Source organism: Felis catus, chromosome A2, assembly GCF_018350175.1.
Source record: "Felis catus isolate Fca126 chromosome A2, F.catus_Fca126_mat1.0, whole genome shotgun sequence".
In the NCBI taxonomy this organism is placed as follows: Eukaryota; Metazoa; Chordata; class Mammalia; order Carnivora; family Felidae; genus Felis; species Felis catus.
This window is the reverse complement of record NC_058369.1, coordinates 101,326,143-101,351,650: the sequence shown is the minus strand read 5'-3', so window position 1 is coordinate 101,351,650 and position 25,508 is coordinate 101,326,143. Positions and strand designations below refer to the sequence as shown.

Below are 25,508 nucleotides of genomic sequence, written 5' to 3'. Positions count from 1 at the left end.
ACACACACATACAGGGGCACCTGGGTGGCTCAGTTGTTAGGTGTCTGACTTCGGCTCAGGTCATATTTTCATGGTTCGTGGGTTCGAGCCCCACGTTGGACTCTGTGCTGACCGCTCAGAGCCTGGAGCCTGTTTCAGATTCTGTGTCTCCCTCTCTCTCTGTCTCTTCCCCACTCATGCTCTGACTCTCTCTCTCTCTCAAAAATAAACATTAAAAAATTATATACATATATATGAAAAAATGAGATTGTAAATACCAAAGTACTCTGAAAGTTTGAAGTAAATACTAAAGCTAAAACAGAATGGGAATTATTTGAAGGTTTCTTCCCCTTCACTAAATCAAAAGATTTTATATATTCTCATTCTCTTTTCAGAAGGAATCTAAATCTTCAAGTATTAGATTGTAATCAAGGCAGATGATCCTAATGGCACTAAATAAAGGTGAAACAAATAGAAATAAAACCTGACTCCTATTGCATATCAAATCCTTAAATGTTCTAGAAAGTTGTACCATCAAAATTGTCATTATAGAATTATCTGTTATTTTAACAAAAAGGATTTTCAGAATAAACTCAGTTATGAGTTAGGCAGCAAGAATGTTTAACATTATAAACATCTTTTATTATAACTTTTATACTTACACATAATACATAATTATACCTTTGTAAATAACTAGATCAATAGGTTTTAAGAAATAATTCCATTTGTCTGTGGTAGGCAGAATTGTAAATTGGGCTCCATGATACTTGCCCCCTAGTATACCCTTGTATAATCCCCTCCCCTTGTGTACAGGTGAAATCTGTGACGTGCTTCTCAATTACACAATATAGTACAAGTGAAAGCATTTTGCAGATGTAATAAAAGGTCATTACTTAGTTGACTCTGAGTCAATGAAAGGGAAATTATCATGTGTGGGCCTGACTTAACCACGTTAATACCTTCAAAAGAGTCCAGAGAAAATGAGAGAGGTTCTCCAGCTATACTAGAAGTAAAAGCTGCTTTGTTGTGAGAAGGCTGTGTGCTAAGGAAGCGTGGGTAGCCTCTAGGAGCTGAGGACAGCCCCTGGCAACAGCCAGCAAGGACAATTCTGCCCTACAAGTTCAAGGAAACAATTCTGTCAATAACCATATGAGCTTGGAACAATACTCCAACCTCCAGAAACGACCAAAGCCTGGCTAACATCTTCATTTTAGCCTTGTGAAACCAAGAGCAGAGGACCCAGTGAAGCCATGCCAAGACTTTAGACCATGGAAATGATGATATTTGCATAATATAAAAACTAATATACTGTCCAAAGTTGACTTTATACTCTTCTGAGAAAAGAATTAAAGAAATGAACACAAGCAAAATTGGGAAAATATTAAAAACTGAATCAATTGCCATTTGCAAATCAAATACATATATAAATAATGCAAAGCATTATTTCTTAAAGTCCATTTAATCTAAATACATGGGTAGAGTAAAATTAGTATATAGTGAATGTCTAAATACATGAGTAAAGAGTAAAATTAGTATAACAGCAAAAGTCTAAACTCTCCAAACCTGATTCACACTTTTAAATAACTTCCTTCATTATATGATATTAGGCCGTGGCAAAAGCTCATAATATTATTCATGGTAGGACATATTTTAAGCTATATATCATTGCTTTATAAAAAAGTTTCAAGATGAGTTATTTGTAAAATCTGGAAATTAAAAAAAACAGTTAAATATCTACACGTGAAATTATTTATTTTTAACCTTACTGCTGAAAACTGTTGCCGTTAAGTCAAGGGGTCAGGAGGAAACTTCTGAAAAGTTTTCTTCCCTTAAGAGAACCACCTGCCCATTGAAAAGAGGAAGAATGCTGCTCTATTTGCAACCATGAAGAAAGTTAGTCATGACAAAATCACTTTTAGCTTATGAAAGTGAACTTTTAAGAACTGTTATAAAATTCTGAATAATAAGGTTAAAACACGTTAAAAATTAAATACAACAGGGACACCTGGGTGGGTCAGTCACTTAGGCATCCGACTCTTGAGTTTGGCTTGGGACATGATCTCTCAGTTCATGAATTTGAGCTACACGTCAGACTCTGCACTGATGGGTGCGGAGCCTGCTTGGGGATTCTCTCTCTCCCTCCCTCTGCCTCTGCTCTTCCCATGCTCTCTCTCAAAATAAATAAATAAAAACTTAAAAAAAGCTAAACACAACATTTTTCTGAATAACAAATTTACATTTAGATAAAATGTAGCTATTAAATTTTAAGAATAAGCTGTAGATGTACCATTTGGTATTTATTTGTGTATCTCTCCTATAAATTTTGGATTGAATGCTGAGGATATTAAAAGGTAAAAATGACTATTTCAGGGGCACCTGGGTGGCTCAGTCGGTTACGCACCCAACTCTTGACTTCGGCTCAGGTCATGATCTCACGGTTCCTGAGTTCGAGCCCTGCATCAGGCTCTGCATAGACAGTGCAGAACCTACTTGGGATTTTGTCTACCTCTCTCTCTGCCCCTCCCTTGCTTGCTATGTCTCTCTCAAAATAAATAAAAATAAACTTTTTCTAAAAAAATAAATAAATAAAAACTATTTTAGGGGCACATGGGTAACCAACCACATGAGTTGGTTAAGTATCTGACTTTGCCTCAGGTCATGATCTCACCATTCCCAAGCTTGAGCCCAGTCAGGCTTTGTGCTGACAGCTCAGAGCCAGGTGCCTATTTCAGATTCTGTGTCTCCATCACTCTCTCTGCCCCTCCCCAACTCACACTCTCTCTTCTCTCTCTCAAAAATAAACAAACATAAAAAAGACTATTTAAAAATTGTTTAATGTTTATTTATTTTTGACAAAGAGAAAGAGAGACAGACAGACAGACACAGTGTGAGCAGGGGAAAGGCAGAGAGACAGAGAGGGAGACTCAGAATTTGAGGCAGGCAGGCTCTAGGCTCTGAGCTGTTAGCACAGAGCCTAATGTGGGCTTGAACTCACAAACTGTGAGATCATGCCTTGAGCCGAAGTCAGACGCTTAATGAACTGAGCCACCCAGGCACCCCCCAAAAAAGGATTATTTTAAACAGGTGAACAAAAAGCAGCAATTTATTTTTCAAACAAATTCTCACAGTTTAATAATATTTGAGTTTCTTAGAGTTTTTATTTTACAGAAATTGTGCCATGGAATAAAGATGAATACGTACAACTCCAAAGAGTTCAGTACTACAAAGTGGAAATATGTCCTGTAAGTCAAGTGCATGGATACCGCGTCATGTGTTTTGCCTGATCTTTTGGCCTTCTTATGGCTTGATAACTATGCAACTGGTAATTAGGGTTATCAAATAAGCAGTGTGATATTATTGTGCATTTTTAAGTATATAGTCATTTTTTAACACATATAAATTTTAAAATTTATGATTTTAATTTATCTCTGAAAAAGAATTAAAATGTATTTACACATGTCTTTCAATACTAAAAGAACAAAACTATATCCCTTAAATTTAAGACTAACCTATATATATAAATAGAATCGATGTTTTATTGACAGGCGCAAGAGAAACAAGTTCACTTAAATATTAAAAAACATTTTTAGTTTGTGAGGGAGGAATTAAGATGGTGGAGTAAGTAGTAAGGGGACCCTAGGCTTGGGGATCTCGTCCCTTAAACACAGATCAACATCAAATCATATGAACACCCAGGAAATCGATCTGGGGATTAAGAGAACAATCTGCATAATCTGATAGAACGTGGCAGGTACTTGGTGCAGGGAGGCAAACTGGGGGACAGGAAAGCCATGGTGCTGCACAGGGGTGGGAGCCTTTTTCGCGAAGAGGAGAAAGAGAAGGGGAGAGAAAGAAGTGTGTTGGGTTCGCACAAGAAAAGCACTCCCCCAAAACCACTGATGGGGGAATCTTGAGGAACTGACTATCCCAACTTTTTGCAAACAGTGGAGCTGAAATTCTGGGTTTTTGACAGTCTGTGCCATTTGCTGCAGTAGATCCAAGAGGGTGGTGGTGCTCCTAGGGAGACGGAGGGGAGGCCCCGGAATAGACAGTGCGATGTGGGGATCCCCTGGGTCGCACTAGGAGAGAATGTTCCTTTCCTGGAGTGCATTTGGACAAGGACATATTGCTTCTCCAAGGACAAAAGCTGAGGCTGGCGCCTTTGAATGTTCAATAGGAGACAGAGGTGTGCACTGTGGTGGGTAAAGTGGTCACAGCTTTTCACTGTGCATCATCATAAACTCCAGGCACTTGTACGGCCCTGCAATTGCTTTACTGGGACAGAAGGCACAGCACGGCGAGCCTCTCCTTCAGAGGGGAGCAGGTCCACATTGTGGTGAGCCCTTTAAGATTCAGAGTTTTGAATCTCAGTCCTGTACCAAAGATGAAAACACTGAAGGGACACCTGGGTTGCTCAGTTGGTTAAGTGTTTGACTCTTGATTTTGGCCCAGGTCATACTCTTGTGGTTTGTGGGTTTGAGCCTTGCACTGGGCTCCAGCCTGCCAGTGCAGAGCTGGCTTGGGATTCTCTCTCTCCCCTCTCTCTCTCTCGGCCCCTCCTCACTTACATTCTCTCTCTCTCTCTCTCTCTTCTCCCTCTCTCTTCTCTCTCAAAAGAAATAAATAAACTTAAAAAATATATAAAAATAAATGGGAAATATTAAAACAAACAAACGATAACACTGGAAAGCTATGGTGCCCAGCATGTCTATGGCCCAGGGAACAGAAGGGTTGAGGGCACGGATCTGACAGAAGCCTGGGACACAGGAGGAGAAATTGTTCGCTTGTCTGTGAGGACTACCAGAACAGAGGTGGGCGCCAGCTCTCCTACCCAGGAATAGAGGAGAGAGCAGGGTGGCGCCATCTTCCCCCACCCATCAACAGGGTCTGACTTCAGCAAATAACACAGCTCCCCCAGTCAAGGCAGAAGCTGTTTACACCAAACCCCACCCCCCTACACCCTGCAGGGACATCTTTAGAAGGGCAGGTCTGATTGTGAGCCAGTGCAGTGGGCCTCTTCCCCAAGGACCAACACAGCTCCCCCCTCCCCCACCCCCAAGTGCACAAGTCCACTGATCATAGAGTGCTCCAAAGCATCAGCTTCAATTCTGGTGGAAACAGGACCCGACTTTTTTTTTTTTTTTTTTTTAAATCAGGCTTAGTTTTTTGTTCATTTGTTTGCTTTTCGTTTTTTGTTTCCTTTTCTTGTTTTTTGGATCAGGCTTCTCTTTCTTTTTCTTCTTTTTTGTTTTCTATTCCTTTGAAATCAGGCTTATAGTTTTTTGTTTGTTTTATTTCTTTTCTCTTTTTTTTGATCAGGCCTTTTTTTTTTTCAGTAGGCTTATTTTAATAGATCAAAGCACACCCAATTAAAGGTCAAATACTCCCCACTACAAGCAAGGAAGAACTCTGCCAAGGACTGACCAGGGGGAAAAAGCAGCTATATCACAACAGCACAGTGCATACATACAGCATATACCTGAAACACTTCCTGAAATGCCAGGCCCTGGACAGTGTATGACCCCTTCTTGATATACCCATTACTCTCAGGACCAGGAAATATAACAAGCTTTCATAACATGCAAAAGACAGGAACCTAGACAAAATGACAAGATGGAAGAATTGTCCCCCAAACAAAAATCAAGAAGAAACCACAGCCAGGATTTGCTCAAAACAGATATAAGTAATTTATCTGAACAAGAATTTAGAACAAGAGTCATAAGAATACTAGCTGAGCTTGAAAAAAGCATAGAAGACACCAGAGAAACACTTGCTACAAAAATCAAAGACCTAAAAACTACTCAGGCTGAAATAAAAAATGCTATAACTGAGATGCAAAACTGACTGGATGTAATCATGAGGATGGAAGAAACAGAGGACCAAATAGGTGATATAGAAGATAAAACTATGGAAAATAATGAAGCTGAAAAGGAGGAAAGAAAACTATTAGATCACGAATACAGACCTAGGGAATGCAACAATTCTATAAAGTGCAATAATATCATATCATAGGAGTCCCAGAAGAAGAGTAGGAAAAAAGACAGAACATTTATTTGAATAAATACAGCTGAGAAATTCCCTAATCTGGGGAAGGAAAACTCTTCAAGTCCAAGAGGCATGCTGAATTCCTGTCAAACACACACACACACACACACACACACACACACACAAAACAAAAAAACAGGTCAATACCAAGACATATCATAGTGAAATTTGCAAAAAAAGAGAGAATTCTGAAAGCAACTAGGGACAAAAGGTCCTTAACCTACAAGGGTAGACACATAAGAGTGCCAGGAGACCTGTCCACAGAAACTTGGCAGGCCAGAACAGAGTGGCATATGTTCAACATGCTAGTCAGGAAAAAAATGCAGCCAAGAATTTTTTTTTTTTTAACTTCACATTTTCCAGAAATGTTTATTTATTTTCAGAGAGAGAGAGAGAGAGAGAGAGAGAGAGAGAGAGAGATGGAGAGAGACAATCCCAAGCAGGCTCCATGCTGTCAGCACTGAGCCTAACATGGGGCTCAATCTCACAACCATGAGATCAGGATCTCAACCAATCAAGAATCAGATGCTTAACCAAATGAGCCACTCAGCCACCCCATCAACTGAGAATATACAGCAAGGGTGTCAGTCAGAAAGGAGAAATAGTTTCCAAAACAAGCAACAACTAAAAGAGTTTGTGAACACTAAACCAGCTATGCAAGAACTTTTAAAGAGGACCCTTTGAGCGGGAAAGAGAGACCAAAAACAACAAAGATAAAGGAACAATATACAGGAACAGTGACTTTACAGGTAATACAAATGGCACTAAATTCATATCTATAAATAATTACTTCTGAATGTAAATGGACTAAATGCTCCAATCAAAAGACATAGGGTACCAAAATGTGTATGTATGTATGTATACACACACACATACACACATACATATAAAAGACCCATTTATATGCTGCTTACAAGAGATTCATTTTAGACCCAAAGACACCTCCAGACTGAAAGTGAGGGGGTGAAGAACCATCTATCATGCTAATGGACATCAAAAGTAAGCTGGAGTAGCCATACAAAAATCAGACAAACTATATTTTAAACCAAAGACTATATAATAAAAGATGAAAAAGAGAACTATATCATAATAACGGCGCCTATCCAACAAGAAGATCTAAAAATTTTAAATATTTATGTCCCCAAACTGGAAACAGCCAAATATACAAATCATTTAATAACAAACATAAAGAAACTCATTGATAATAATACAATAATAGTAGGAGACTTTTATACTCCTCTTACCAAAATGAGAGATTATCTAAGCAGAAAATCAACAAGGAAACAATGGCTTTGAATGACACACTAGACCAGATGGGCTTAACAGATACGTTCGGAGCATTTCACCCTAAAGCAGCAAAATGCACATGGAACGTTCTCCAGAATTGATCACATACTGGGTCATAAATCAGGCCTCAACCAGTACAAAAAGACTGAGATCATACCGTGCGTATTTTCAGACCACAACACTATGAAACTTAAAGTCAACCACAAGAAGAAATTTGAAAAGACCACAAATATATGAAGGTTAAAGAACATCCTACTAGAGAATGAATGGATTAAGCAGGAAATTAAAGAAGAAATTAAAAAATACACGGAAGCCAATGAAAATAAAAACACAATAGTCCAAAACCTTTGGGAGGCAGCAAAGGTGACATAAGAGGGAATACAATACAGCCCTTCCTCAAGAAGGAGGTCTCAAATACAAACCTAACCTTACACCTAAAGAAGTTGGAAAAAGAACAGCAAATAAAGCCCAGAACCAGCAGGAGGGAAATAATAAAGATTAGAGCAAAAACACATGATACAGAAACAACAACAACAACAAAAAAAACAAAATAGATCAATGAAACTAGGAGCTGGATCTTTGGAAGAATTAACAAAACTAATAACCCTCTACCCAGACTTATCAAAAAGAGAGCACCTGGGTGGCTCAGTTGGTTGAGTGTCTGACTTCGGCCCAGGTCATGATCTTGTGGTTCACAAGTTCGAGCCTTGCATCGGGCTCTGTGCTGGCAGCTCAGAGCCTGGAGCCTGCTTCAGATTCTGTGTCTCCTTCTCCCTCTGCCCCTCCCCAGCTCACACTCTGTCTCTGTCTCTCTCTCAAAAATAAATAAAAACATTAAAAAATTTTTTTAATTAAAAAAAGGACCCAAATAAATATAATCACAAATGAAAGAAGAGGTATCACAAACAACACTGCAAAAATACAAACAATTATAAGAGAATATTATGAAAAATTATATGCCAACAAAGTGGGCAATATGGAAGAAACGGATAAATTCCTAGAAACATATAAACTACCAAAATTGAAACAGGAAGAAATAGAAAATTTGAACAAACCCATAACCAGTAAAGAAACTGAATCCAGGGTCCAGGGCTAGATGGCTTTCCAGGGGAATTCTACCAAACATTTAAAGAAGAGTTAATACCTATTCTTTTCGGCCTATTCAAAAAAAAAACAAAAAGGAAGGAAAACTTCCAAACTGATTCTATGAAGCCAACATTACCTCAATTCAAAAACCATACAAAGACCCCACTAAAAACGAGAATTACAGACCAATACCCATGATGAACACGGATGCAAAAATTTCCAACAAGATACTAGCAAATAAAATCCAACAGTACATTAAAAGAATTATTTTCTATGATCAAGTGGGATTTATTCCTGTGCTGCAGGGCTGGTTCAATAACCACAAACCAATCAACATGATATACCACATTAATAAAAGAAAGGATAAGAACCATATGATTCCCTCAACAGATGCAGAAAAAGCACATCCTTTTTTGTTAAAAACCCTCAAGAAAGTAAGGATAGAAGGAACATACCTCAACATCGTAAAGGACATAAACGAAAGACCCATAACTAATATTATCCTCAATGGAGGAAAACTGAGAGCTTTTCCCCTCAGGTCAGGAACACAACAGGGATGTCTGCTCTCACCACTGGTACTGAAAGTCCTAGCTTCAGCAATCAGGCAACAAGAAATAAAAGGCATCCAAATTGGCAAGAAAGAAGTCAAACTTTCACTCTTCACAGACAACCTGATACTCTATGTAGAAAACTCAAAAGACTTCACCAAAAAATTCCTAGAACTGATCCATGAATTCAGCAAAGTCGCAGGATATAAAATCAACATACAGAAATCAGTTGCCTTTCTATACACCAATAATAAAGCAGCAGAAAGAGAAATCAAGGAATCAATCCCATTTATAATTGCACTAAAACCCACAAGATACCTAGGAACAAACCTAATCAAAGAGGTAAAAAATGTGTACTCCAAAAACTATAGAACAATATTTTTAAAAATTGAAGATGATACAAAGAAATAGAAAAACACGCTCATGGGTTAGAAGAACAGATATTTGCAAATGACATATCGGATAAATGGTTAGTATCCAAAATCTATAAAGAACTTAACACCCAAAAAACAAACAATCCAGTGAAGAAATAGGCAGAAGACATGAACAGACATTTTTCCAAAGACATCCAGATGGCCAACAGACACATGAAAAGATGCTCAATATCACTCATCATCAGGGAAATACAAATCAAAACCACACTGACAACCACCTCATACCTGTCAGAGTGGCTAAAATTAACAACTCAGGAAACAACAGATGTTGGTGAGGATGTGGAGAAATGGGAACCCTCTTGCACTGTTGGTGGGAATGAGAACTAGTGCAGTCGCTCTGGAAAACAGTGTGAGGTTCCTCAAAAATTAAAAACAGAACTACCCTACAACTCAGCAATAGCAATACTAGGAATTTATCCAAAGGATACAGGAGTGCACACTGATAGGGGCACAAGTACCCCAATGTTTATAGCAGTGCTTTCAACAACAGTCAAATTACAGAAAGAGCCTAATGTCCATCAACTGATGAATGGATAAAGAAGATGTGGTTTATTACTTGGCAACGAGAAAGAATGAAATCATGCCACTTTCAGCAATGTGGATAGAGCTGGAAGGTGTTATGTTGAGTGAAATAAGTCAGAGAAAGACAGTTATCATATGTTTTCACTCATATGTGGATCTTGAGAAACTTAACAGAAGACCATGGGGGAAGGGAAGGGGAAAAAAATAGTCACAAACAGATAGGAAGGGAGGCAAACCATAAGAGACTCTTAAACACAGAGAACAATCTGAGAGTTGATGGGGGAGTAGGGGAGTGGGGGCGTAGGGGAGTGGGGGAGAGGGGAAAATAGGTGATGGGCATTGAGGAGGACACTTGTTGGGATGAGCACTGGGTGTTGTATGAACCATGGGAATCTACCCCAAAAACCAAGAGCACACTTTACACACTGTATATTAGACAATTTGACAATAAATTATACATAAAATACATACATATTGTTAACATGTTTATACTACCCAAAGCAATCTATACATTCAATGCAATCCCTATCAAAACAATGCCAGCATTCTTCACAGAGCTAGAACAAACAATTCTAAAATTTGTATGGAACCAGAAAAGACCCCAAATAGCCAAAGTAATGTAGAAAAAGAAAAGCAAAGCGAGACGCCTCACAATTCCAGACTTCAAGCTATATTACAAAGCTGTAATCATCAAGACAGTATGGTACTGGCACAAAAACAGACACAAAGGTCAATGGGAGAAAATAGAGCACTCAGAAATGGACCCACAACTATATAGTCAATTCATCTTCAACAAAGTAGAAAGAATACCCAATCGAGAAAAGACAGTCTCTTCAAGAAATGGTGTTGGGAAAACTAGACAGCAACACGCAGAAGAATGAACCTGGACCACTTTCTTACACCATATACAAAAATAAACTCAAAATGTATGAAAGACCTAAATGTGAGACAGGAAACCATCAAAATCCTAGAGAAGAACACAGGCAGCAACCTCTTTGACCTCAGCCATAGCACTTCTTACTAGACACATCTCTGGAGGCAAGGTTAACAAAAGCAAACATGACTTATGTGAATTTCATCAAGAAAAAAACCTGCACAGTGAAGGAAACATTCAACAAAACTGAAAGGCAGCCTATGGAATGGGAGAAGATATATGGAACTAACATATCTGATTAAGGGTTAGTATCCAAACTCTATAAAGAACTTATCAAACTCAACATCCAAAAAATAAATAATACAGTTAAGAAACAGGCAGAAGATGGGGCACCTGGGTGGCTCAGTTGGGTAAGCATCTGACTTCAGCTCAGGTCATGATCTCGCATCAGGCTCCGTGCTAATAGCTCAGAGCCTGGAACCTGGTTCAGATTCTATGTCTCCGTCTCTCTCTGCCCTTCTCCCATTCATGCTCTGTCTCTCTCTCTCTCTCTCAAAAATAAACATTAAAAAAAAATTTAAGAAAAAAACCAGAAATGGGCAGAAGACACGAAGAGATGTTTCTCTAAAGACGACATACAAATGGCTAACAGACACATGAAAAGATGCTCACCATCACTCACCATCAGAGAAATACATATCAAAACCACAATGAGATACCACCTCACACCTGTCAGAATGGCTAAAATAAAAACCCAGGAAACAAGAGATGTTGGCAAGGATTCACCTTACACTGTTGGTGGGAATGCAAACTGGTGCGGCCACTCTAAAAAACAGTGTGAAGGTTCCTCAGAAAGTTAAAGATAGAGCTACCCTACAACTCAGCAATTGCACTAGTAGGTATTTATCCAAAGGATACAAAAATACTGATCTGAAGAGGCACAAGCACCCCAATGTTTATAGCAGTACCATCAACAGCAAGCCAAATTATAGAAAGAACCCAAAGTCCTTCGACTGATGAATGGGTAAAGAAGACATGGAAAACACACACACACACACACACACACACACACACATACTGTATGATTCCACTCATATGTGGAATTTAAGAAACAAAACAGATCAACATGGGGAAGAGAAGGGAGAATAAAATAAGATAAACACAGAGAGGGAGAGGGCACTTGGACAGCTCAGTCAGTTGAGCATCTGACTGTTAATTTTGGCTCAGGTCATGGTCTCAGGGTCATGAGATACAACCTTGCATTGAGGTCCATGCTGGCTGTGGAGCCTGCTTGAGATATTCTCTCTCTCTCTCTTTCTCTCTCTCTTTCTCTTTCTCTTTCTCTCTCTCTCTCTCTCTCTCTCTCTCTCTCTCTCTCTCTCTCTCTCTCTCTCTCCTTTTGCCCTTACACTGCTCACACGTATGCTCTCTCTTGCTCTCAAAAAAATGCAAACAAAAAAACAAGAGGGAAGCAAACTGTAAGAGACTCTTAACTATAGAAAACAATTAGGGATTGCTAGAGGGGAGATGAGTGGGGGGGATGGGCTAAATGGGTGATAGGCATTAAGGAGGTCACTTGGTGCTATATGTAAGTGATGAATCACTAAACTGTACTCCTGAAGCCAATATTACACTATATGTTAACTAACTTGAATTTAAATAAAATCTTGGAAGAAAAAAAAAACACTTTTAAAAAATTGGTTTCAAATACTACACCAAGCAATCAGACACTATGCTATTTGCAGATAGTAATTTGTTGCATTTATACATCTGTATAACAAAGCAGTAAAAGTATCAAGTGTTTATAAGAACATTTTGTTAAAAACATTAAGTCCTAGCTATTCTGTCTGTTAAAATAATTCTGAATAGACAAGTTCTATAGATCAGAATTTACCCTTTAAGTATGAAAAATATTTTCATCATATTGGATAGAAGGCTGACCAGTATTTATTACACAATTTTCTGCCATCTTAAAAGGAAGAAATTATAATTAACATTATGAACACTGCTCCACAAGACTTACAAGACATTCCCTTAGAGCATGCCTTCTCATCCTGGTTGACTTCAACACTCAGTCTGTCCAATAAATCAGTCTGTCTCTTTGCTTCCTCATATCCAGTGGTTCACGCCTCCAAGATTTTACCCACTCCTTTAATGAACACATCCAAAATGATCCTCCTTCAAAAGAGCCACTTTCTTGGGCGCCAGGGTGGCTCAGTCAGTTAAGTGTCTGACTTCAGCTCAGGTCATGATCTCATAGTTTGTGAGTTTAAGCTCCACATCAGGCTCTATGCTGACAGCTCAGAGCCCAGAACCTGCTTCAGATTCTGTGTCTCCCTCTCTCTCTGCCCCCCCCCCCCGACTCACATTTTTTTTCTCTCTCTCTCTCATAAACATTAAAAGGAAAGTTACGAAAAAAAAAAAAAAAAAAAAAAAAAGAGCCACTTTCTTACCACAACCTCATCGCCTTTCAGAAATCTCTCTTCTAAATTTTTCAACCTTACAATCTCTTGGCCCCTCTTATTTTTACTTACCAGTCTCCAGTCATTTCCCTCCCCAAAACCAACAAATGAATCATTCTCTTGCCAGTACCCTTAATTCTCTCACCATACTGTCCTTTATTTTATCTTCTGATTAAAACAATTGCCCCACAATCCTCTCATGTTTCTCAAAACAACCCTGGCTCCTTTTCTCCAGGTCTTCTACCACCTTCCTGCTCCTTTTCAACAAGCAAACCTACCACACTGAGAAAAGAGAGCCATTGCGTGGTAAACTCATCAGCCTCCAGTCATTCAACCTTATACAACCTACATACCTTTCCCTTTCCCTCTGGCAGTATGGAGAAAGTGTACATCCTGTCTAAAGCTAATCTTTCACCTGTGCTCTGGATCCTATTCCTTCATATTCCTAGGAATTTTGCTCTTCACTCCCTTCTCTCTGCATCATCACTTCTTTGCATGGGTTTCCTCACATTAGCATTTAAACTTGCTTAAATCAATCCCACGTTAAAAACAAAGCAACACAAAAACCTTCCTATGACTCTGGATTCACCTGCTGTGCTGCTTTTATTGTATCCCTTTTTATCCTCCTTCATGTGGTCAAATTCCTTGGAAGAATTATTTAAAATGGATGACTTTACTTCTTCAACCTACCCTAAATTTCTTGCCCACTGCACAGCTCCACCTAGCTATCTCAAATTCAACTTTCTCTAAAATGAACTTTTTCTTCTCAAATGCACTCTTAGGTTATTCCTATCTAATCAACTAGTACCAGTATTATCTTAGTTTCCTAAGGTAAATATGTGTGCTTTCACTTTTCCTTCCCGTCCGTCTCCTTTACTCAATCATTAAATTTTGTCACACTCTCTAATTTACCCACATTTCTCTCACTCCTCTGCCACTAACTTTGGTAGGAACACCCTCATATCTTGCCTAATAACTGTAGCTTTTATCTGAGGTTCCTGTTTGATCCTTTCCAATTCATTCCACACATAGCAACAGCTCTAAAACACAAATTTAATTTTGTCAATACTCTGAAATCTTTCCTTGCTTCCCCTTGTTACAGGGTAAGTCTCCCTAAATTCTTACCATGATTTCTAAGTCCTGAGCTGCCCCACTGCTTACCTTTCTAGTCAGCACTCTTTCCTCATTTTTTTTCTCTCACACTCTGTTCCAGCAATACTAAAATGTGCTACAGTCCCTCTCCTCTGGGTTAACTGCATATGCTGCTCCATGTCTAGACCTTGTCTTCGCTGTTACCTCCTCCAGGGAACCCTCTCCAATCCTTAACAGCCAGGCTAGCATTCTTCTATACATAACTGTTTGTTCTTCCTTATGTTAAATTGCCTATGTACTTGTCCATATTCTGAATTAGAATGTAAACTTCCCAGGAATAGGGGTAATATCTACTTCGTTCAGTCTCTACAAAGGAAGAGACTTATCTTGTTGACAGTTATGCCTTTATTATTCCAAGGACAATTCTTGGCATATAACAAGCAAATAATAAGCATTTGCTGAATAAACAAATTTACCTCATACTGTAATTCTAAGAATGACATAAAGTAACATGGGGAAAGCAGTTAGCATGATGCCTAATTCATAGAGCACTCAGTATCTATTATTTGTGACCAAAGTTAAAATTTCACTGTGTGGTCTAATAAACTTGTATATGAGATTACTGTGAGCAAGAAGGTTCAGTGTGTTGACTTACTATGTGTTGAATCATTAGGGATACAATTAGAGAAAGGAGTACGGCCAGATAAAAAACTGAAGTCCACGAGTGCCATCTTTGACAGTTATTTCTCTACTTTTTACTTTGGGGCTGTAAAAACAAAAATATCAAAACCAAAACAAAGAAAAAGCTAAAAGTCTAACAATGAGGAACTCTCTCCCATATAGTTTTTTAATGTGGGTAAAGACTATTTTTGATTCAAGACATTCGGTTTCTACTTCACCAGAAATATATAATGATGGTCTATTTTTCCCCTTGCTTTTCCTCAGAGGTAGTTTGTAAGTTTTTTCCCTAAAATATGTCAAAATACAACAACAACAATAAATCTCAGAATAACTAAGAATGCAATGTGCCCTCACCTACCATATGGCAAAAATACTAAAAATTCTATAAACTCGGTGTTTAAGTCTTTGCAGCAGCAGTTCTAAAGTCATGAACCATGGTACACAGGTTCATCTACAGGGATATGATAGTATTATCTGCCCTTTTATTTATATTAATAAAAATGGAAGTTTCTAAGTAGACTCATTTTATTTATAATAAATTTACTTATTTGTTTACATTTATTTTTGAGAGACAGAGCACAAGTGGGGAGGGGCAGAGAGAGAAGCAGACACAGAATCGAAAGCAGGCTCCAGGCTCTGAGCTGTCAGCACAGAGCCTGACGCAGGGCTCGAATCCACTAACTGTGAGATCATGACCTGAGCCGAAGTCAGATGCCCAACTGACTGAGCCACCCCAGCACCCCAATAATAAATTTATTTATAATAAAAGTTACTTTTGGGGCACCTGGTAATAAATTTATTTATAATAAAAGTTACTTTTGGGGTGCATGGGTGGCTCAGTCGGTTGAACGTCCAACTTGGGCTCAGGTCATGATCTCACATTTTGTGGATTCAAGTCCTATGTCAGGCTCTGTGCTGACAGCTCAGAGCCTGCAGCCTCCTTCTGATTCTGTGTCTCCTTCTCTCTTTGCCCCTCCCCTGCTCACACTCTGTCAATCTCCCTCTCAAAAAATAAACATTTAAAAAAAATTTTTTTTAATAAAAAAAGAAATTTAAAGTTAGTTTTTTGGTGGAAAGCTAGTGAGAAAATACCAAAACGGAACTGATCAGATAATAGTCTATTGCATGTTCAGCAATGTGGAACAAAGTAACGTGAAAGTCCTTTAAGCTTCTTTTTAATAATATAACAGAAATGCTTAACCTATTCTTACTAAAAAATAATATTTTATTTGGTATTATTTGTACAGTATTTATGAAAACCCTATTAAAGACCAAGTTGAACTTATTATTTGAACTGCCACTCTTTGACTAATAATATAAACTACTTTTCGAGCAGCCTGACTTTGTGGCCCAAATTTGACTGCCATCAAAAGCTAGATACTGAATACTAGGTCGGGGGAAGTATCATAGTAAAATGCACAATTCAATTCCAATAAAAACAGTAAGAACAACGGTTCAATGAAAAGATAAGTTTGGCTCTTTTGTCATCTTTATCTTATTCTTAAATAGTTGATCAATTTCAACCCTGTATTAATTCATACATTAATTTAATTATCAAGGATTCTTTCAGGTAAGGCTCCTTCAGGCAAGGCCACACTTCCTGACATAGTTACTTAGATCTTGCCATAGATAGCTAAGACAAAGTGTTTGGACAGCGGAATTAAAAGGGAACTCCTTCAACTATACATCTTTTTATTTAGTTTTTATAGAAGCAAAATACTGTGATAAAATCCAAACCAACCACCATGACCCTGTAAGTCATCGGATGTAATACCTCTCAGGATCTTCAAAAAATAACATGGGATAAATGAATAGATTTAGAAAGACAGTATCACTTCAAAGAAACAAGACTCCCTCCAAAAAGAATTCTGGATATAAAAACAATTATGCATTTAACTCAACTAAAATATCTAATCAGAACCCCCCCCAACAAAAAATAAAAAACAAAGTATGTATGCATACTATTCTGAAGTAACTAATGAGGAAAAAGTAGAAAATAGAGTACAAAAATTATAAAACTTTAAAAAATAAAATTGAATTTTCTTACCCAAAGAGGATTTTACAATTGATTTAATTCCTGCATAAACCAATGATCCTTTGTTTCCTGGAGATTTCTGATCCATATCTTCTGTATACTGCTTCATAAGTATTTAAACGCATAGGAAATACTAATGATGATGTATAATAAAATATGTCAGAGCTGAATTTATTTTGATACGGAGCCAATTCATAATAGGCATCAGTGATAGTTCTACTTTATCGTAGATATACTTTTCTTCTTTCTCTACAATCTATAAAGCAGTATTTCAAGCTCAAGTTTTAAATAATTTTACTCTGTAATTTTAGCATTATGTAACTCGTATTTGCATATAAAACATTCGGAATAAAATTTAAAGGCTGACTTTTCAGCAAACTTTCAGAACATTTCTACCTGATTCAGCTCATGAAATTCACAATGAAAAGGATATAGTGCAGAGTATACCAGAGTGACTTGAGCTGTGGATCTTCATTTCCAGCTAAAATATGGTTTCTCCACACCTGTTCTGTATCAAGTCCATACCTGGATAAAGCCCGAAGGCGCATCTTCGTTGCTATATCTTTTTCTAAAGAATTATCATTTTCTTCTTCTGCACATTCATACAAATGACGGCCACAAGCCCACATTAAAGATGTTATTGGGCTCCAGGCAAGAGATATCCTTTCAAAAACAGTGAAATCAGACATTGTTCGGTTGGGAGTTACAACTATCATTCGATTTTGACTCGTTGGATGCCAAGCAAAGGAAGCAATGTAATTGTCACAAGGTTGCACACTTCTTTCAATTATTGTGGGCTCAGTTTCATCTCCAATGGGAGTGGGTGTGTGCTGCATATCATATAATCTAATAATATTACTATCCCTTGTCAAAGTGGCAAGCAGACCAGTCCTAGTTGGACACCATGCTACTTTTGTTAAGGGCTTTGGCTGCTCAGTCAAAGTCAAAACTGGCTTCTCAAATTTCCTTAGATCCCATATTGCAACCTGACCTTCATAGAAGGAAGCAACACGATCGTGGAAGTATGGGTCTACTGTCACCCCCTGAACAGCTTTTGTATTTACAAACATCTTTTGGCTCGTATTCCGAAGATCAAATATGGCTAGGTTACGATGCATACCAGCAAGGAGAAGTTTCTGGTCTCGTGGAAGCCAACAAAGAGACAGACAAGCATCATTCTGTCCCAATTCATAAAGAGGTTTTGTTACCAATAATGTTGTTTCAGTTTCACCTGCTGAAAGTCTCACTTTCTCCATGGGAACTATGTCAGGTGTATATTTGCTGCAAATATCCCAAATCAGCACCGAAAAATCAGCTCTATGTTTATCTAGCCCAGCAGCAAGCCAGTTACTATCCAATGGATTCCATGCAAGGGTATTGCATTGTCGGGCATGTTTTGGGACAAATTCTTTTCCTATCAAATCTTTGAATTTTGAGTTATGATCCTGACCAAGACTTGTAAGTACAACTCGACCATTTGCTTGTCCAACTGCTAGGAGGCATTCAGGATCATAATTGAGATACCAGGCAACACATTTCATATATGGTGTATCTGAATTTATTGATAGTAATGTAGCTGCAGAGTCTTCAGATAAACGTAAAGATCCAGCTTTGAGTTCTGAATTCACAGTAGATTCCACGTGATATAGGCTCAGTTCTGAGTCACACACAACAAATCTATCAACTTGGTGTGGTGCCCACAATATATCAGGTTTGGTACCGCTCATGTTTAGTGATGTGCTCAAGTAGTCCAGTCAGGTCCATTCACTGAAAATCTGTTTAAAAATAAAAAGTTTTAAAATGTTAACAAAATACAAATCTAAGATGAATAAGCTATTTGGAAAGTCAGGAAATTCTCTATATAGGTACTCTGTTTCTCAATATATTTCTTCCAACTGCTAGGAATTCATGACCATATTTATTAATTAAAGAGGGAAAAAGAAGGGTGCCTGGGTGACTCAGTCAGTTGAGTGTCTGACTCTTAATCTAGGCTCAGGTCATGATCCCAGGATCGTGGGCTTGAGCCCCATGTTGGGCTCCGTGCTGGGTGTGGAGCCTGCTTGGGATTCTCTCTGTCCCCCTGCCCTTCTCCCCTGCTTGAAGGGAAGGGGAAGGGGAGGAAAGAAGGAAGGAAGAAATAAGGAAAAAGAACTTCTCCCAATAAAATGAGGTGCTAAGATTCTGAGAACTACATTTTGGCCTTTTTTCCCATGATCAAGTATTTTAATTGCATTGTGACTACTAACGTCATTAACCTCAGAATTAATATAACTTCAGCATGGTGAGCAAATTAATAAGCATCATCCCTTTGAAGGGGGTAAAACTTTAAAGAATTATGAATCATGTTCTTAAGCAACAGTTTAGAGCAACACTATCCAACAGAACTTTCCGCAGTGACAGAAATGTTCTCTAGCTATACTGCTGTCCAATAGGGTAGCTACTAGCAACATGTGGCTACCAAGCACTAAAAATGTGACTAGTACAATTTTTAAATCTTATTTACTTTTAACTAATTTTTAATAAATAGCCACAGGTTGCCAGCATAATAGACAATGAAGATTTAAAATACAATGCCACTACAAAGACAGAGGTCTCCTTCTCAAGGTTCAACAATAACAAGCAGCTCTATATGGCAGAATAAATAGCAGCATGTATTGAGCAGAGCTGACTTTTATTCCCACCCCTGACGTATATTAGCTATACGCCTGGGAAAGGCCTTTGTGACTGGGGGTCCTTTTGTTTTTTTGTCTATACAACCAAAGAGTTGGTTGCCAAATTTCATTCACATACCATCTATTTTTATTTAATATTTTTATTTACATTGACTATTTTTAAAATCAGAAAATCTATTTTAACCTATCATAAAATCCATGGATCATGGGCATGGTATGCTAAATGTATTTTTCTAATATACATTGAAATGTATAACTATTAAAATGCTTAATATGTTAACTATACTGGAATTTTTTAAAAATGCTTATGTTTTACCTAAAATCATCCTGTTTACAACCAGCAGTACACACTGCATTTGAGAAAAACTGAATTAAGTGATCATTAAAGGCTCTTTCAGATTTCAATTCTATACATTTTGATTAATATTGACTTGGGATTTTGAAAAGATAAATATGACAGTCATTTAAGCACAAACTAAAAATAACTATGTTAAAATGTTATTTTAAAAACAAAAGCTACTTAACAAAAATGTAAATGTCTGTTTTTAACCAATTCTCGCTAGAGACTATAGTGTGGATTAAAAAGGAACATGGGGCGCCTGGGTGGCTCAGTCGGATGAGCATCTTACTTTGGCTCAGGTCATGATCTCCCGGTTCATGAGTTCGAGCCCCGCATCGGGCTCTGTGCTGACAGCTCAGAGCCTGGAGCCTGCTTCAGATTCTGTGTCCCCCTTCAGATTCTGGGTCCACCCCACCCCTGCTTGTGCTCTGTCTCTTTCAAAAATGAATAAACATTAAAAAAAATTTAAAAAAAAAAGGAACAAAGACATTTAGTAACTTTATGGCAAATGGTATCTGCACAACCATGTTCTCAGTTTTTTTTTTAATAGGTTTTGTTTTGTTTTGTTTTGTTTTTAACTTTTACTTATTCTTGGAGGGGGAGGAGCAGAGAGAGGGAGACAGAGAATCCCAAGCAAGCTTCGTGCTGTTAGCGCAGAGCTCTGGGGTTCCAACTCACAAACCATGAGATCATGACCTGAGCTGAAACCAAGAGTCCAATGCTTAACCAACTGAGCCACCCAGGTGCCCCTATAGTGTCAGTTCTTAAAAGGTAAAGCTATGGTTCGTTCATTCATCCCCTATACCAGATAGAGAACCTGGCACAGACTCCTAATATAGATAAACTAAATAAATTCAGCTCAAACATACTTGCTTTACTTTTTCATCTTGTAAAACTTTTAGTCAGGAACTATTAGTCCAGAATTCAACAGACTCATACAATTTAAATGGAAAATCCATTAAGAATACTTATACTGGCTTATTTCCTTTCTTCGGGTTCTGAAGCTCAATATCAATCATTTCAATTATATTCTTACTAGACAGACCCTCAATTTCTTCATTTCCTTGCCACTTTAGGCTTGTTTTCCCCTAACCTTGATCAACCCTTATTCTTCTCTCCTCCACTCAGGCTGCCAAGTTTCACAGCTTAAGGACAGTTTCCACAGAAATTAAGGTATACAACATGTCTGGCCTATGGTGCTGATTCTGCAATTCTTTCACTTATCTGTATACTCAGGCCTTTATGAAATTCATCTTTATGTAATATCACAGGGACCTTTCTAAAATGCAAACTTAACCAGGTTATACAATCTCTGCTTAAAACCCTCTAATGGTTTCCAATTATTCTCAGTACAGAGTTCCAAAATCTTCAATATAACCTATAAAGTCCTAAGTCTTTTGGCCTCTACCTACTGCTTTGGCCTCAAGGCACACCATTTTCCTCCTTGCTGTGTTCTGGCGACACGGTCTTCTTTTCAGTTCCTAGATTATAACCTCCCTTTGTCCCCTCCCCTCATCACCCCCCCATCACCACTCTTGCAAATGCCGTTCCCTCTTGTTAGAACATTCTTTCCTCCCTTCTTGGTCAAGTTAACACCTGCTTGAGCATCTCTCAACCATCATGGTTGACATCAAACATCCTCTATCCCCTCCCTAGTCTGTCAGGTTACTTAGTTATGTACTCTCAGTGAATAGTATTCCTTCCCTTTAAATCACCCTGTCTCTCCTACTAAATTATAAGCTCCATAAGAGCAGGAAAAGTACCTTTTGCTTTCTATTTGTACCTCTGATACCCAGACCAGTGCCAGGCACTTAGTAGATACTTAACAATTATCTGTTAAATGAATGCATTTGTTAAATGCTCCATCTGACATTTCCCACACTGTTATATCCAAGTTTTACCAATCTCCTCATGTTTCTACCTATACTCTTCCTAGTAGAGACTGGCTCCAGGCAAGAGCAAAGTGCCCACTGTCATAACTGGTTCCAATGATGGGCAAGAGCCCACAGTGAGCCACAATGATCCTAAGAAAGGAGCATTCTAATACCTTTCATTTATTCTATAAATATTTATTGGGCATAGTGTATGTGCTAGACACTGTTTTAAATGCTAACATGGTAGTAAACAGGGACAGATAAACTCTCTGCTTGCTATGGACTAAATTGTGCCCTCTCCCCCAAATTCATACTGAAGCCCTAATCCCCAATATGATAGTATTAGAGAGAGCCTTTAAGGGGGGTGATCAGAGTGAAATGAGGTCATAAGGGTAGAGTGCTAAACTGATAGAACTGGTGCCCTTACAAGAAGAGAGAGAGAGCTATAGAGCTCTCTCCCTACCATGTGAAGACACAGTGAGGACACAGTAAGAAGGACACAGTGAGAAGGCAGCTATCTGTGAGCCAAGAAAAGAACTCTCACCAAAACTAGACCTGGCACCCTGATTTCAGACTCCAACCTGTGAGCACTGTAAGAAAATAAATTTCTGTTGTTTAAGCCATCTAGTCTAGGGGCTTTTGTTACGGCAGCCCAAGCAGACTAATAAAGGTCTAATAAAGCCTGCGTTCTAGAGCTGAAGTTAGGATGTAGTAGGACGTAGCTGCAGTAGGACGTAGGTAAGACAACAGAAAGCAGGAACAGATACTACCAAGTAAGGGTTCACACTCATGCCTGTACGGACAGAGGAAACCTCTTAACTGGAGGTATCTGGGGATCTAGCCTATCTTCCTATCTTATCAATAGGACTTTCAAAGTGTGCTTCTATTAAGCACACTTTCAATCTGGGCTTCCATCCCATAATCATATTCTTTACATGGATGATCTGTAAGAAAACTTGGTGGCAAACTGAAAAATCCACCTTAAAAAACACAGAGGGTGCCTGGGTGGCTCAGTTACTTAAGCATCCAACTTTGGCTCAGTTCATGAACTAGCAGTTTATGAGTTCCAGCCCCACATCAGACTCCATGTTGACAGCTCAGAGCCTGAAGCCTGCTTTGGATTCTGTGTCTCCCTCTCTCTCTGCCCCTCCCCCACTCGCACTCTGTCTCTCTCAAAAATAAGTAAACATTAAAAAAAAAAATTAAAAGAAACACACAAAATAGAAAGCGTTACTATAATTTAAAAAACTCTGATTTGCATGACTCTCAAGGGAGGACCATCAGCATTTCTTCTGATGTAAGTATGCATGTACAACGTTTATACCCATAAAATGTTTCATATCCATAAAATCTGATTACAGTAATTTTTGTACAAAACTTGAGAGTTAGACTGGCAAACCCCTTTCATTTCACACTGGAGTAAAGTGAAGACCAGGCGTTTTGGTTCTTGTCCAAAACCTCCCAACTCCCATCCCAGATTACTGTATGAGAAAAAAATCAACTACATCATTTGCAGGGCCTAGTGCAAAATGAAAATAACAAGGCCCTCGAACTGAAAAATTATTAAGAATTTCAAGGTGGTGACAAAGAACATTAAACCAAGTGCCAGCCCTTCTAAACAACGGGTCATATGTGACTGCATAGGTTGCATTAACAACCTAGAGATATATCCATAAGCACCCTTTTAAGAAATATGTTTTTTTTTTTTACAATCCAACACATGGTATAGATGGATCCTGGCTCATGAACGTAGATGACTAGGAATAAGGTGAAGAGCAAAGAGAACTGAACCTGGAGTCAGGGGACCTCCAGCAACGCACTGGCTAAACACTAACAAGTCTGTTAATACACCAAGACTGTAAGAGATAGAACACACCCTACCTTCATGTCACAAAGTTGTGACAAACTGAGTTCTTCATATCACACAGCTGTTAGTATCACTATGATTTTCTTCCACAACCCTGAAGTTAATGTTTTCAAGTGTTGGAAACACTGAAAAGTGGGAGTGGAAGGGGTGAAATCTGCAATAATTACAGCTTATGTTAACATCTTCACCTTCAAGTTTTACAAGCGTTCACTTCCCCTCAATGGTTTTGAGCACAGGAAAGCCATGCCGATCCTGTATTCTTCACCATAACATCTGCAACAGCACTATCCGACAGAAATACAGTGTTAGCCACAGGATTTAAGTTTCTAGTAGCCACACTGAAAAAGTATAAAGAGATGAAATTAATATATTTTATTCTCCCCAACATATAAAAAAAAATCCCTTTCCAACATGCAATCAAAGTAAAAAACTATTCAATTCTTTTTTTGTCTGTTTGGGAGGGGGGTGTCAAGTCCTGCAAATCCGATGGGTATTTTATCTTACACTTAGAGCACATCTCAACTCTGTGTGGCTACTGGACAGTGAGGATCCACAATACTAAGTGTACAAAGTATCCAACTACCCTCTCACATCCTTTTGTTGTCTTCTACTTTTCTTACCGTAACAAATAACAACAGCAGCAGTTTCAGGAAGTTTTCACCCTCACCATCTTCAAGGAGATGCACTACACAAATTTCCCTTAAAATATAGTTATACAAAGGGCCTGTAATGCAGGCATCTGCAAATCATTTTAGCACTGCTCGTGGCACACGTGAAAGGCTTTATTCATCCTCTTACGGAATTTTCACTACTGATACAAGCACAGAACACAGCTAACCAACCGGGTGACAGGCCCTTTAGGAAGTATTTAATAAAGTACAACCAAAGCGAGGCTCTTGCTATTCCGGGTAAATCAGGAATCTGAGGGCCACTCCCACGCTCTAGACACCTGGCTGAGCCGCCCGTCCAACGCGAGGACGCGGTTCCGCAAGAACTCGCCGTGCAGCGCGCGGCCCCAGCGTCCCCGACGAGGTCCGAGTGCGCCCCGAGGCCTCCTGCAGCTCCGAGGCTCCCAGCTAGGCCCTGCCGGCCGCCCGGCGCGGTTATCCCGCAGCGCGGAACGCGACGCCCTGCGCCTCGGCTCCGAGATGGCCCCCGGGTCCGCCCCCGCCCGGGCCTTTCAACCGGGCTTTCCCGGGCCCCTCGCGGCGGCCGCCAGCACTCCCGAGCCCACTACCCGGGCCTCCATCGGAGGTGCTGAGACGCGCGGCCCGAGCCGCGCTCACTGACCTGATGAGGCAGCGCGGCCACCGCACAGCCACTTCCGGCTTGGTCACCGCCCCTCCCGCCGCGGGAGTCCGGGCGCGGGCAAGATGGCGGCCGCGGCGGCGCGGTCAGTAACCTAGGCCACCCGGCTGGGACCCACGACCCCACCACCGCGCCTCCGGCACACGCGGACGTGCTTCGGCCTCGGAAGGATAGTTCCCCGCCCGTGAGCCCCGCCCTTCGTCGCCCCGGAATAGCCCCGCCTTGGGGCGGGGCCACTGCCCAGGAGGCCCCGCCTTCCGCTCGAGCGCTCCCCTGCGCCCCCGGAGGCGCCGCCCCTGCGGCCTGCGAGAGGTAAAGCGGGCAAGCTTACCTGGACCGACTCGCAGAGAGGAAATTTCCCAAGTACTACACACACTTTAGCTCATTTGATCAGTTAAATTT

General features: G+C 39.5%; 1 protein-coding gene across 7 annotated transcripts in view; it reads right to left on the bottom strand.

Annotated features, from left to right (window-relative positions):
- Positions 1-25,228, bottom strand: part of MIOS (meiosis regulator for oocyte development) — a 47,988-nt gene extending 22,760 nt beyond the window's left edge. For 2 of the 7 annotated variants that reach the window (XM_023250375.2, XR_002740492.2), the window contains exons 1-3: positions 25,089-25,228; positions 17,479-18,820; positions 17,058-17,156 (exon numbers count right to left, since the gene is read on the bottom strand). In XM_023250375.2, the coding sequence (XP_023106143.1) occupies positions 17,058-17,156; positions 17,479-18,772 (1,393 nt within the window). In that variant the 5' untranslated portion in view covers positions 18,773-18,820; positions 25,089-25,228. The other 5 variants (XM_045052411.1, XM_023250376.2, XM_023250379.2 and 2 more) reach the window with 5 other exon arrangements.
- Positions 25,229-25,508: the final 280 nt, after the last annotated feature.